This window comes from Hemiscyllium ocellatum, chromosome 12, assembly GCF_020745735.1.
Source record: "Hemiscyllium ocellatum isolate sHemOce1 chromosome 12, sHemOce1.pat.X.cur, whole genome shotgun sequence".
Classification (NCBI taxonomy): domain Eukaryota; kingdom Metazoa; phylum Chordata; class Chondrichthyes; order Orectolobiformes; family Hemiscylliidae; genus Hemiscyllium; species Hemiscyllium ocellatum.
Window position 1 is genome coordinate 39,006,651 of NC_083412.1, and position 14,901 is coordinate 39,021,551.

At 39.8% G+C, this 14,901-nt stretch overlaps 1 protein-coding gene across 7 annotated transcripts in view; it reads left to right on the forward strand.

Moving 5' to 3' along the window:
- The window catches only part of dmd (dystrophin), a 1,983,095-nt gene that overhangs the window by 1,775,339 nt on the left and 192,855 nt on the right, over window positions 1–14,901 (forward strand). For all 7 annotated transcript variants that reach the window (XM_060833515.1, XM_060833512.1, XM_060833514.1 and 4 more), the window contains 2 exons: window positions 2,800–2,920; window positions 11,084–11,352. In XM_060833515.1, coding sequence (XP_060689498.1) covers window positions 2,800–2,920; window positions 11,084–11,352 — 390 coding nt within the window. The remainder of the gene's footprint in view (window positions 1–2,799; window positions 2,921–11,083; window positions 11,353–14,901) is intronic.

The following is a 14,901-nucleotide window of genomic DNA, read 5'->3' on the forward strand; positions in this document are numbered from 1 at the left end:
ACCTGCAACTCCACTTTCAAGGAGCCATTAGCCTGCACTCCAAGGTCTTTTTGTTCAGCAACACCCCCTAGGATCTTACCACTAAGTATATAAGTCCTGCTAAGATTTGCTTTCACAAAATGCAGCACCTCGCATTTATCTGAATTAAACTCCATCTGCCATTGGCTAAGGTCTTCAAAGCTGGTGTACCTTTGTTCACATCAAACCTCCACACACTCATCCAACAAATTTGGGAGGATAAAGAACTCTGGCCCCTGAAAGTCAGAAATGTGACTATTTTAGAGGGGAAGTTAACAACACTATTGATTCTATTGTAATATTTTCAATTGGCCATAACAGAGAAAATCCTGAAAAGCACGCTTCCCAATTGCCTACATCCTGTGACTGCCAGAGAGACAGTGTGGTTTAAAACTTTACAGAGAAACCTCTGATTATGTTTGTTGTTAGAAACCTCCTTTTTTCTATCTAGGAAAAAGGACATTTTGATTTGATCTTGCTCTACGAATGGCCCTTGTGACTTCTGAAGAACTTTATATGTCGTAATGGTAAACATATTAGTGGATCTTGTTTTAGATTCCTCCTTGTATCTCATGATCGTTAATTTCTAAACTTGTGTTTGCATGTCAAGCTTGATCTTTTGGAATGCTATCTTCTCACTTGTAACCTTGTGTTGCTCCAGTCCATGCAAGCTGCTCATTTTTGTTCGAGAAGTCACATAACTGTTGCTGTCATCAGATTAGTCAAACCTGGTTTTGACAATGTTCAAAAACAATGGTTTGGCCATAGAGGACTGACAGACTTCATTTGATCACTGTTCTCGAATTGAATTGGATGTGTGAAGATTTTCCAGATTAGTTATGAGCTGAATTTAGAATTTCTCTTTTGGGCTGAGCTGATATGGGTAACGACATTGATATTTTTTTCTCTTGAAGTTTTGGGCCTTGTCATGTTTTGGTGCTAGGTCAATGTTCATCAAATAATCAAGTAAGTCACCAAGAAAGAAGTCAGTGATTTGTACTGATCTCTGATAAAAAATTACATTGATCTTTAAACCAAAAGTAGCCATGGGTTTGATGAAAGATGCGTCCATTTAGTGTTGCATTTGTACTTCTGGCAGAAGGGAATGTTTGTTGTAGTGAAGTACATTGAGCACACTTTTCCAGCAGGAGGACAGCATTTCAACATCATAGTCATTGACTATTTTTCAGGCACCTTTTCTAGCCCTTTGCTCATTTGGGGTGAGAAAAGGGTATCTCTGAAGAGGACTGCTTACTTACAGATGCTGCTGTCATTAAATACCTCTGACCAACATCAGATATCCATAAGATACCTCTGACCAACATCAGATATCCATAAGATACCTCTGACCAATGTCAAATTTCTTGTGTTGCCACCTGTGTGCAGATCCTTGAGTAAGTACTTCTAGGTTGACAGCTCTATTGCCATTGACAATTTTCCATTATCACAGGATTGGTAAATGGACCGTGACAGAATCCTACATTTGATTGTTTAGCAAGTTCAACCATCATCATTCACATGATTGTGAAAGATTGGTGATCAAATATTGGTACTGTGATGATTGTGGGACCATATTGCTGCTGCTGCCTTCCTTAGACATTGTTTGTCTTAGTCTGTTCTGCCATTGAGGGCTTTACGAACTATATTTTGTCCAGTACTTCCTCCTGAACATAGCACCATAGGTGGTCCTCCAGGGAGCAAGGATGATGTATCCTTGATGGCATAATTCAGGGAATCATGAAATTATCCTAACCTTTCCATCACATTAGGTGACAATTATTGAAGGATTGGTACAATCAGGTGAGTTGGGTGATTCAGCTCCCCTCATTTCAAATCCTCCCATGAGTCGTAAGACTTTTTTTTTCTTTTAGCATATAACTATATATCACACATCAATTAAAGATGAAGTTAACAATATCAAGAAGAAATGGGGAATTACAAGGTTTCTTGGGGAAAAAAGAAAGGCGAATTTTATTGCTTTTTGAGAAAGAGAAACAATGTGACACTGCATGCAAACACAAAGCCAGGTATTAATCTTAAAAAAGAGAATGTCTGGTACAGGCATGAAGAATAAATGCTGTGCAATTTAAAAGTCCTTAGACATCTTGATGTGTAAGCTGTTTAATTGTTGACTCACATCTTCAACAATGGTCAAGCTTGTAGAGATCTTTGAGTTCCCACTGAATGGCTGTTGTCTCAGTTTGTTTCTTTACTATGCATCATCTTCCAAGATCATGCAGGATGTAAGATAGCACACCTCCAGTTCTGCTGTTGTCAATTAATTTTCCTTCTCTGTCTGGCCTGCAAAGAGCTACTGCAAAACAACTCCTTTCTGTATTCTCATGTCAAACTTAATTGGTTTATTGCAAGCTGGATAATCCACAACTGATATATGAAACTACTAGAAAGGTGTAAGTCAAAAATAGAAGATGAAGGTTTCATTCACAGTTGACCTAGTTTCATAGCCTTTTGATAAAAATGTTAATTTTGGCTCAAGCTGTCTTTATTTATATCATCATGGTTTCATAAGCTTGGTTCAAGCTCAGGTAACCACCAAGGCCACAGAAAGTTTTCTTTTTTAAAAAAACACTTTAGTCCATGAATCATATGGTGGGAATTGAAAATTGATCATACATATTTCACCACAACCATGGCAGAGAAAATGTAATGGTGGTACAATTCCAATAGGTTTAGTAGTACTTCTCTGGTTTATAAATTGGTTTTATTGCTTTTTTAGTCGCCGTGTAAGTAAAGCTATAATAATATGCTGTACTCTTCTAGACATTCAGGCGGGAGCTGAAGGCTAAGGAACCAGTGATCATGAGTGTTTTGGACACAGTGCGTCAATTCTTGGCAGATCAGACTATCGAAGGACCTGAAAGTGTTTTGGCATCACCGAAAGGTAATTACTCAACTTGTTCTCAGAATTCCAGTAATGATGAAGTAACAACTATTCAGTCACTGTTGCCTGATTTACTGAAAACTAATTAGTGAAGTGCATTCAAGGACTATTAATGTTCAATTGCAGATCTCTTAATGATAAGATGAGGCTTTATGTTTGCCTCAGGCCCAAGTACATAGGATTGAATAATTTGCTGTCCTTGCGGCTCCACACTCTTTAAAAAGCAGATTCTGTATAACATCAGGCTTGGTTGATTTCTGTTGCTTTTTCATTTCAAAATTAATGGATTGTTACTCTGCTAGAGACTATTAAAAGCAAAGAAATTTGAGAATAATAGCGAGAGAGGTACTCATACCATTGGAAAAATCAGGAGCTTTGGTCATTTGTTTTTAAAAGTAAGATATGTTGTGTATTGTCCACCTTTTGGAAAAGGAAGCCCTGCTTACAGGTGGTAATAAAGGATTGAAACCACAGTCTTATCTCCCCTCCATTGTTCAGGAATGGTGAGATTATTTCTTGTTGTCTACCACAGGTCTACATGATTTGATACTTGTCAGTTTAATGATGAACCCAGTGAAAAACAAAACCTGCTTGCTCCTCATGTCTGTTCTAGTATAGAGTATGACTTGAGGCTACCTTACTCACCACATTGTTGCTATATATTTCAACAAACTTCGCGCTTTTTTTCTTAGACAGTGGGTTCCTTCCTAACATAAACAATTTTTTTTAATACAACGTCCCACTTACTCATCTTCCCAATGAGTCATTTCAGGAATCTTTAGGTGAATTACTTTTCTTCTCAGAATTATGTTTCATAGATTTTGCAGTAAAAGTTAATCTTAGAAGATTCAAAAACCCTTCCAAAAACAGATTGTCTTACTCACCAAGTGTAAAATATGCGCTATTAGTGCCTTGATTGCTGTTCTGAAATGATCTTTAATTGCCATAGAGTGTACTCTGTTTGTCTTAAACTCCCAAGCATCCTGTTGGCGACAAGATCTGTATTGCCTGCTTGATCACATGCATCAATAAACAATGCAAAGAATTATGTATTTCTGTGCTGAAAAATCAAAGTCAATTCCAAATGCATGAATAGCCTAAAATATGCATTTATTTGCTGAAAAATAGGGAGTCAAGGTAGATACTGAGTATAGGTCTAAACTTCACTGTGAAACGCAGGGGTCATTTTATATGTCAAATCAACTCATATATCATGATCAATGGTACGTCAATGTAACAGAATGGAATATGCTCCTCATTCGCCACGTAGTATCAGCTTCATTCTTGGCTCAGTTTTCAGTGGTCAGCTGCAGACTAATCTGAATGTTCATTCTCTTCCGACAGTATGTCCCTGTACAATTCTGGCTCATCTGCAAGATTCCAATTATTCATGACTCTAACAGAATATGAGTGCAATTGCCATTGTAATGCCTTTGGGAAAATTGTGGGCAGTTTGGTGTTATGGGAAAGCAAAATTGGTTAAAAGTATATAAAACCATTTCACATTGTTTCCTTGTGGGCCGCAGTGGTAAGGGACAGCTTCCATTGCTTTGTTCGGCTTGCATTTCAAATCAGTTGATAGAAAGGGAAAAAATTGTGTAGCAATTTGTGTATCACGTCTCAGGACCCTAAATATATTTCAATTGATTTTTAATTACAAAATATCTATCATTTCATAATTTGCATATTCCAAAGGTTTAGAAATAATTGCAAATTATTGATATATCAGGAGGCAGTGATATTGTTACTGGACCTATTAATCTAAGGTCCTGAGTTCAAATCCCACCATGGCAGCTGATGGAATTTGCATTTGATTTTTAAAATCTGGAATTACGAGTTTAACAATGACCAAGTAACCATTGTTGATTATCAGCAAACCACTCTTGTTCACTCATGTCCTTTGAGGAAGGAAACTGTTCTCCTTATCTGGCCTGGCCTACATGTGACTCTGGACCCACAGCAATGTGATTGACTTGTAACTGCCCTCTAGGCAGTTAAGGATGGGCAATAAAATGCTGGCCTAGCCACTGATGCCCGCATCCCATGAATTAATTTTAAAAACACTTTTTTTATTTGTTCATGTGATGAGTGTGTTGCTGGCTAAGCTATTATTTATTTCCCATCCTTAACTGCCCTTGAGAAGGTGTCAGTGAAGCAGTTTTCTGGAACTACTGCAGTCCATATTGCAGAGGTATACCCATAGTCCTGTTGGAAAGGCAACTGCAGGATCTTGATGCAGTGACACTAAAGAAATGGTGATATATTTTCAAGTCAGGGTGATAAGTGGTAAATTGAATGGGAACTTGAAGGTGGTAGTTTTTTTTTCATGCATCTATTATTCTTGCCTTCTAAATGCTGGAGTTGCTGTAGATTTGAAGTGTGTTGGTGATGGCTCCTGGGTGAGTTGCTGCAGTTCATCTTGTACATGATATCCACCATTACCATGTTCTTCAGTGGTGAAGGGAGTGAATGTTGAAGGTGATTGATGAGGTGATACTCAAGAAGGTTTGTTTGTCCTAGATAGTACCAAACCTCTTGAATGTTGTTAGGTCAGCACCTATCTAGGCAAGTGATTCCATCACAATTCAGTCTTGTGCCTGTGGAAGGTAGAGGGCCACTGGAGAGACAAGATGTGAGTTATTCACTGCTGAATTCCTAGTGTTAAACCTGCTGTTCCCGCCTCATAAGAGCAGAAGAACTAAGAACAGGAGTAGGCCATCTGGCTCTTCGAGGCTGTTCTGCCATTCAAGAAGATCATGGCTGAGTTTTTAGTGCACTCAGCTCCACTTATCTGCACTCTCACCATATCCCTTAATTCCTTTATTGTTAAAAAAAATCTATTTTGGCCTTAAAAACATTTTCTGAAATAGTTTCAACTACTTCACAGGGCAGGGAATTCCATAGATTCACAACCATCTGGGTGAAGAAGTTCCTTCTCAATTCAGTCCCAAATCTGAGCTCACTAATTTTGAGGCTATGCCCACTTGCCCTAGTTTCATCCGCCAATGGAAATATCCTCTCTACATCTATTTTGACTATTGCTTTAATAATTTTATATGTTTCGATATGATCCCCCTCATTCTTCTAAATTCCAATGAATATAATCCCAGTCTACTCAGTCTCTCCTCATAAGGCAACCCACTCAACTCCAGAGTCAACCTAGTGAACCTCCTCTGCACCCCCTCCAGTGCCAATACATCCTTTCACAAGTAAGGAAACCAAAACTGCCCACAGTACTCCAGGTGTGGCCTCACCAGCATCCTATACATAACATAACCTTCCTGCTTTTAAACTCAATCCCTTTAGCAATGAAGGACAAAATTCCGTTTACCTTCCTAATTACCTGTTGTACCTGCAGACCCACCTCCATGATTCATTGACAAGGACACCCAGGTCCCTCTGCACAGTAGCATGCTGCAACATTTTACCATTCCAGTAATCGCTCTTTTTACTGTTATTCCTACCAAAATGGGTGACTTCACATTTATTAACATTGTATTCCATCTGCCAGACCCATGCCCACTCACTTAAAGTATCCATGTTCCTCTGCAAAGTTTCACTGTCTTCTGCACACTTTGTTTTGCCATTCATCTTAGTGTAATTTGCAAACTTTGACACACTACAAATCATCCCTAACTCCAAATCATCTATGTAAATTGTGAATAATTGCATCCCAACACTGACCCTGAGAAACACTGGTAATTATTGATTGCCAGCCAGCCAGAATAGCACTTACTTATCCCCACTCTTTGCTTCCTGTTAGTAAAGCAATCTTCTATCTATGCTAATACTTTACCTGTAATGTCACGCATCTTTATCATATGCATTAGCCTGTTGAGCAGCAAATTGTCGAATGCCTTTTGGAAATCCAAGGTACATCACAGGTACTGAGACCCCGCATATTTATATGGCTGATCTAGGTCAGTTTCTGGTCAGTGATCACTCTAGAATGTCACTATGGGGGGATTCATTGATGATAATGATACTAAATATCAAGGGGAGATGGTTAGATTCTTTCCTATTAGCCAAGGTCATTACCTGGCCTTTGTGTGACATGAATGTTACTCATCAATTATCAGCCCAGGCTCGGCTGTTGTCCTGGCCTTGCTGCACATTTACTTGTGTTGTAAACATTGTGTGTAGATTCTGACTTAATAACAGTAAACAATTAATTAGACTGTGTGACAAATAAAAGAATATTCCAGTTCGGCCCAATGTATGGGTCATACAAGAATCCAAACTAAGTTACACTCTTTCTCACTTGATCATTTCTTTTGGTATCATCTGACATCTGTTAATGTACCTTGTTACATTTGAGGTCATAGATGCTTGTTGCTAATTTCAACTGCTGTTGCAGTTAGTGTCACCAATATTCTATGAGGAGTTGTAGAATTTGGATTCACAGTTGCAAGAGCCCAGTTGTTACCCTTCTGGACTGGGACACTACTGGATAAAAATAAATGGAGCCAAAGTACCATCATTCAAGGCACATCAATAGATGTTACTTTCTAGCCATCCTTCACTGAGCAGCGTCACAGAGACCTGAGGGTTGCCTGTTATTTCCTCCCCCTTGGCATAGGAACTCCAGTGAAGATGACAACATGATCAAAGGAGACTTTGTGGCACAATGAATTACCACTTCGCCTTTTTTTCGTCTGGGACCTGTTTGAATGCAGCTCAGATGAATAGGATAAGTCTTCCCTTTGTGAAAATTCTTTATTGTCTAACTCAAAGGAGTTTGAATAATAACAACTAGCACCTGGGGAATACAAGCCCATAGCACAATTGCAGCCTTAATTTGCGATTAATTGGGAGAAGATTGTGACTGTCATGCAGAAAGACAGCTTTTTTGTACAAAAAAAACTGCAATAAAGGGAGTGAATTCTTGGAGGTGTGAATTACTACTGGTTGCCAACGTATTAAAAAATGTGTAAGAAGACTGACTATGTTATGAAGCATGGCTAAGTGTCTGTGGAAAAGTAGCTTGCAAATGTCAGTACTTCAAATGAAATGGGACAAATACTAGCAACAATAAAGTTGGGATGTGCAATTATGTTTCAAATGCTTTAGCAAGTTACGTCTGATTTCAAAATTATTTTTGCCCATTCTAAATTCTACAGAAAGATGCTATTAACTTGACATTAAATTTGAATCATCATTAAACTTGTGAATGCAACTTCTATATTAGAGTCATTGAGTCATACAGCACAGAATCAGACCCTTTGGTCCAACTCGTTCAGGCCGGCCAAGTTTTCCAAACAAAATTAGTTCTTCTAATCTTCACGTTCTGTTTGTTAGTTGGTACAGCTGGATCCCATTGGGAAAAAAAAATGATTTCTTCATTTCTGTCATGGTGTCAATCTCAACAATTTGTTTACACCAGTTAGTCTGATGGTATCATCACTGCTCATGGTTTCACTTAATTTGCACTTTTTGAGTGTTTTTGGCATAGCCAGGTTCCAAGGCAGCAAACAATGAAACTGTTTCAGAGCAGCTGTATTGGCCAAGGATAGATTATACTTCAGCAGTTGCTGTTGCAAATGATTGAGATGTGGATAACATAGGAACGCTTTATTCATCTTGTCTTATTGCCAGTTTTTCTCCCCATCTCATCTGAGGTTAGTGACAAATGCCATCCTAGATATACACTGGCACTGGGCCCCTCCAGGAACCTCAAATTAATAATTGTTCATTCATGTATGAATCCAGGATCTGATTGTTGGCATGCTATTCAACTGGGAGAAAGTGAGGACTGCAGATGCTGGAGGTCAGAGTCCAAAGGTGGGGTGCTGGAAATGCATAGCAGGTCAGGCAGCATCTGAGGAACAGTAGAATCAATGTTTCAAGTATAAGCTCTTCATCAGGAAACGTTGACTGTCCTGCTCCTCAGATGCTGCCTGACCAGCTGTGTTTTTCCAGCTCCACACTTTTTGATGCTATTCAACTGTACATGGTGTCACAGCTCAACCAATATTTTCATCATCCAAAACGGTACATGAATGATTTTTCAGTCCATCTATATTGATAACCCTGATTGGGATTTTGTTTCCCTTGTCCATGACTGCTGTTACCTTCTCCAATTCATATTATAATCAAACATCATATTTTTAAATTCAGCATTATAATTTTCAAAAGAAAATCAATGACATATGATCCATCACAGCCCTTCCAATGTGGTTCACTTATTGGCTGGCAGATGGACATGCCTCCCAAGACTGGTTATTCATATGAAAGGTCATAAAGACTCATTGCATCCTAAATACTGGTCAGCGTTCACCTCAAAAAATGTACCAACAAAACAGAGCTATTATTGTACAGCTTATAAGTATTTTATAATCTGCTCACTAATGCCCATTTGTGTTCTACCAGACCACTCAGCTCCTAACCTCATTACAGCCTGAGTAAAACATGGACAAAACAGCTGAATTCTGAAGTTAAGGTGAGAGTGACAGCACTTGACATCAAGGCTGCACTCAATCGATTGTGGCATCAAGGAGCTCTCACAAAACTGGAATCAATGGGTTTGGGGTGGGGGGGGTGGGGAACTCTCCCCTGGTTGGAATCATACTTGGCACATAAAAAGATGGTTGTGGTTGTTGAAGGTCAGTCATCTTAGCTCCAGGATATCGCTATGAGAGTTCTTCAGGATAGTCCTGGGCCCAGCCATTTTCAGCTGCTTCACTAATGACCTTCCCTCCATAATAAGGTCAGAAGAAGGAATATTCATCAATGATTTTACGATATTCAGCACCATTTATGATTCCTCACATATTGAATCAGTCCGTTTTCAAATGTAAGATCTGGATAATATCCAGCCTTGGGCTGTTAAGTGGCAAGTAACGTTCATGCCAAACAAATGCCATGTAATGACCATCTCCACTAAGAGATGATCTGACCACTGCCCCTTGACATCCAATGGTATCACATCACTGCATTACGGACTATAAACATTCTTGGGGTTACCATTGACTAGAAATCAGTTGTACTCACCACATAATCATGGTATCTACAAGGGCAGGTCATAGACTAGGACTAATGGTGAGTAACTCACCTCCTGACTCCCCAAAGCCCATCCATCATCTACAAGGTATATGTCAGGAGTGTGATGGAATGCCCTCCACTTGCCTGGATGAGTGCAGACCCAACAGCACTCAGGAAGGTTGACACCATCCAGGACAAAGCAGCCTGCTTGATTGGCACTACATCTACAACCACCCGCTCTCTACACTACCAGTGCTCAAGAGCAATAGTGTGTGCAATCTACAAGATACACTACAGAAATTCACCAAAGATCCTCAGACAGCACCTTCCAAATCTACAACCACCATGATCTTGAAGGACAAGGAAAGCAGATACATGGGAACACCACCACCTGCAAGTTCACCTCTGAGCCACTCACCGTCCTGACTCGGAAATATATCACTGTCACATGGTCAAAATCCTGGAATTCCCTCTCTAATGGCATTGTGAGGCAAACCACAGCAGGTGAACGGCAGCAGTTCAAGAAGGTAGCTCACCATCACCTTCCAAGGACAATTAGGGATGGGCAATAAATGCTGGCAAGACAGCGATGCCCATGTCCCATGAGTGAATAAACAAAATACCCCACCCTCCCAAAACTTGTGCTGCATGGTTGGTGTCTGTAACTCCATTAAGTAGACCTGATTAGAATTTTATGGGATAAATTGTGCAAACTAATCTTTGCTGGTATTGAGTTTTTTGTAATTGGGGTAAATATGGGGAATTCTGATTGACACTTCTGATGCGCACTGATAATGGATGAAAAAGGATGATGGTGAACATTTGCACCGAATCTGCACCATCTCTTTAAGTGGGGTCATTAGATTGCAGATGTTCATCTTACAATGTAAATACATTTTATCCAATAAAATAGCTCCTTCACATTTCTTCACTTAATATGGGTCTTATAACTGTGTTCTCTCACAATCAGTCATATAACTTTTTCTTAGTAACTTTAATGAATAAAGATCAACCAAAAGTCTTCATAATAGTGCAATCTGAAACTAGATGTTAACTCAAAAGAGTAGGATAGGTCATCGAAGGTATGATGAAGGAATTAGGTTTTAAAGTATAAAGGGACTATTTCCTATTCCTTTCATGAACTATAATGCCTTAACAAAATTCTCCTTCCTGTTTATTCAGTGAGAACCCCTGAAGAGAATGCACAGGCTGTTGCCAGAGTGATTCGGAAACATGCTGAGGAAGTAAAATTAGAGTGGGATAAGTTGAGCACTCGTTCTGCTGATTGGCAGAAGCGTATAGATGAGGCCCTGCAGAGGCTCCTGGAATTACAAGATGCAATGGATGAATTGAACCGCAAACTGAGACAGGCAGAGGCTACCAGAGATACCTGGCAACCTGTGGGGGACCTGCTGATAGACTCTCTACAGGACCATATTGAAAAAGTCAAGGTAAGTGCCAAGTAAATTCACCTGCAGTGAGATGGATGATTTAGCAACAATATACATATTGTGTTTATTGTCCTTTTACATTCAAATCTCTCTCTTTTGATCGACAGTTAAACTCGATAGAATTCAATTCAAATTGTTAATAATTTATGCAGTGGTTAGCTCAAATGGTTGTTCCAAATGATTTTACTGTAGGTCTGTTTCCACTGAAGCTCTATTTCATAACAACAGCTTCCTTCTTTTTATCAAACATCGCCACCGGGCCACCGGGTGGCACGGTGGCACAGTGGTTGGGTGGTACGGTGGCACAGTGGTTAGCACTGCTGCCTCACAGCGCCAGGGACCTGGGTTCAATTCCCGCCTCAGGCGACTGACTGTGTGGAGTTTCCACGTTCTCCCCGTGTCTGCGTGGGTTTCCTCCGGGTGCTCCGGTTTCCTCCCACAGTCCAAAGATGTGCGGATCAGGTGAATTGGCCATGCTAAATTGCCCGTAGTGTTAGGTAAGGGGTAAATGTAGGGGTATGGGTGGGTTGCGCTTCGGCGGGTCGGTGTGGACTTGTTGGGCTGAAGGGCCTGTTTCCACACTGTAAGTAATCTAATCTAATCTAATCTGGGCAATACAAATGAAAAGAAAATCCTGTTTCCTTGCTACCAAAAGCAATGTTAGTAATCGTGAATGCAGCATTTGCACACCCCCCACCGGCCCCTGATCAGTTATGTCAAGGGCTAGATGCAGAGTAAAGCTTCCTGTAATTGAGGGAAAGTGAATACCCACAATGCTATGTAGTTCCTTTAACCCAGAAGATTTGACCTGACAGGATTGATTTCATTAAAAAGCATCCCCAGCAGTGAGCCTTGCCCACAGGATGTACTTCACAAGAAATTATGGCCTCGCCTCTCCATGGTTATCTGCCAAGGTGTGTAAAATTGGACCTCAACTGCAGGACAGATAAAATTTTATTAATTGTGCAACAGGATGCAGAAGATAGGTGTGTGCTAAGACTTAAAAAGTACATGAAATAATCTCAAACTATCACACAGCCAACTGCTGTTTCCTGGAGATGTAAAACAAAGTCACATCCTTGACCAAAGATTCACTGCAGAGAAGGATGGAATGAGCTGGTAGGAGTTGTCAGAAGTAAGGACGTGGTGTCCTCCAAAAATGACAAAATGTGAGATAGTTATCCACACAAACTACAAAGACCATTGTTTCCAGGATACCGTGTCAGGAAGGAGAATCCCACAATGGAAGAAGTTGCCAAATAAAATAATCACAGATCCATCAATTGAAATATTCAAGATCTATCTTCAGATTATTGTAATTTATAAGTTTTCATCATGAAGACTACCATCATGTCTTTGTTAGCTCTCACTACCCTTATGTATGTTGACAAGGGCTCTTGTGGCACAGATGAAGTGCCCCTATTTTTGAGCCGGAAGACCTGGGTCCAACTCCTATCTGTTCTAGAGGTGTGTCACAATAATCGGAACAGGTTGATTAAAAATGTCCATAAATATTGACTCACCAGACCTTGGGGGCTTGCTACCAATGTCCATCCTGCAGTGGCCGAGACCATGGATTCCAGATAAGAATTTCTAAGATCCTACTTGTTAATTTTTGATCTAGCTCCCTAAATTCAGAGTGACGACCACCATCCCTCCTTCCTAAGTATTGTTTTGATAAAACCATGGGCCACAACCTCTGGCCGATCACCTTCCATGGAGAATGTTATGCAGCTATTCTCTGACACTGGGGAGAGGCTCATACCATCCAGGAGTTACAAGTAAGCCGAAGAAAGCTTGGTTATTCCCTCACCAAATCCTATCACCCCTGCTCTTCTACTCTGTTTTTTCCATTTAGTACATCATGAAATAATTATGGTAAAATAAATCAACAGATAAAAGGAGACACTAGAGGTAATTAATAAGAGCCAAGATAGATTTGTTATAGGCAGATCATGCTTGAATAATCTAACATTTTTGATGAGTTCGCAAATATATATGGTATGTTTTGTCTACATGTATTTTAAGGAAGTGTTTGAAAAGTTCCCTCATGAAAGGTTGGCAAATAAAGTTAAGGTTAATGGAATATTCTCATAGAATAGGCAGTGTGCAACTGGATTAGAAAATGGTTTATGGACAATAAGCAGTGAGTTCTGGCCAATGGCTGTTTTTGGAATGGAATGGAGTGATGTTTCCCAAGAATCAGTAAGCAAACAATTGGTTATTTTGGTAAATATTAGTGTCACTATGGTGATAAAATATATACTGTCAGTTTTTAAATTCCATCGTCTAATTTTAATGCCTGGAACTTTCAATTGAAATGGTTTTAAATGGGGACAAAGCAGTGACTTAATATGCCACAGCAAACACCTGACCACAAAGGTTATCCAAATCTCATGAAACCAGCTTGCACTAAATGAAATTTTATCAAGCGGCACTGAAACCAGTCAACATACTCAGGCATGAACAGACCCTCATTTCCTGTTTAATTTTACAACCCCCCCCCCCCCCCTTCACCAATTAACATACTCCACTCACTGTGATCACAACCATCACAGTCTCCCCACTCCACCCTGCTGACCCACCAATCCCAGCAATCATTTACTTTCCATCAAGATCTCCAACTCTCTCAATCCCAACCCAATCCACAAACCTTCACTGATCGCTGTCCAAGCATTCCATGTGATCAACACCTGTGATCACCGCCCCACAGCAACCACTGACCCAGCTACTCCTGGGCCATGGCCTTGTGCTGAACAATTTCCCTGCCCAGCAGGACTAGACCTTATTAATAAAATTGGCTCTGGAACCTACTTTTTAAGAAGGCATGTACTGTGTGTATCTAAATCACCATCATATCCATCCCATGATAAGTCCTTTCTCCCTTGCAGCAAAACCCATCCCAATAAATGTCCAGGCGACAGACTCCTTTATTGAGAGAGGGTATTACTGATGACAGACATCATGTATTTACTTCTATTCCTCTGTGAACAAAACAAATAAGAAATTGTTAATTTTAAAATGGAGATCAGATGGGTGGTTTTCTATTCCAGTTTTTTTTATTGGACAGAAGCAGACATTACAGGCTAATTGTGCTCCTTTCGGGGAATTTGAAGCCCTTAACTATTACCACAACACAGACTAACTAGTCCAACCTGGTTGAAAAATGAAACTCCAGTTCCTCTTGCCTTTTTTTTAAAACAGTGCTTCAGAATGCACTGCCTAAAAAGGCTGTGAAAGCAGATTGGCAGTAAATTTCAAAAGATAATTGGATTGACACTGAGAAAAAATGAATTGTTCAGACCTTTGTGGAACATAAAGTACATGGAATTAATTGCATAGCTGTTTAAAATAATTGGTACAGACACAATGGACTGAATGGCCTCTATCTGTGCTATGTGGTTCTTTTACTCTTTTCGAAAGCATTGCTCACTCTCCAAAGTGTAGATTTTGTTTTAAAATTATAGCCTTCTTCCCATGTTGTTTTCCCAACAGCTAATTATCCAGTGACTTGTATATTGCCTTCACTGATGTGACAAGTCAATTTTA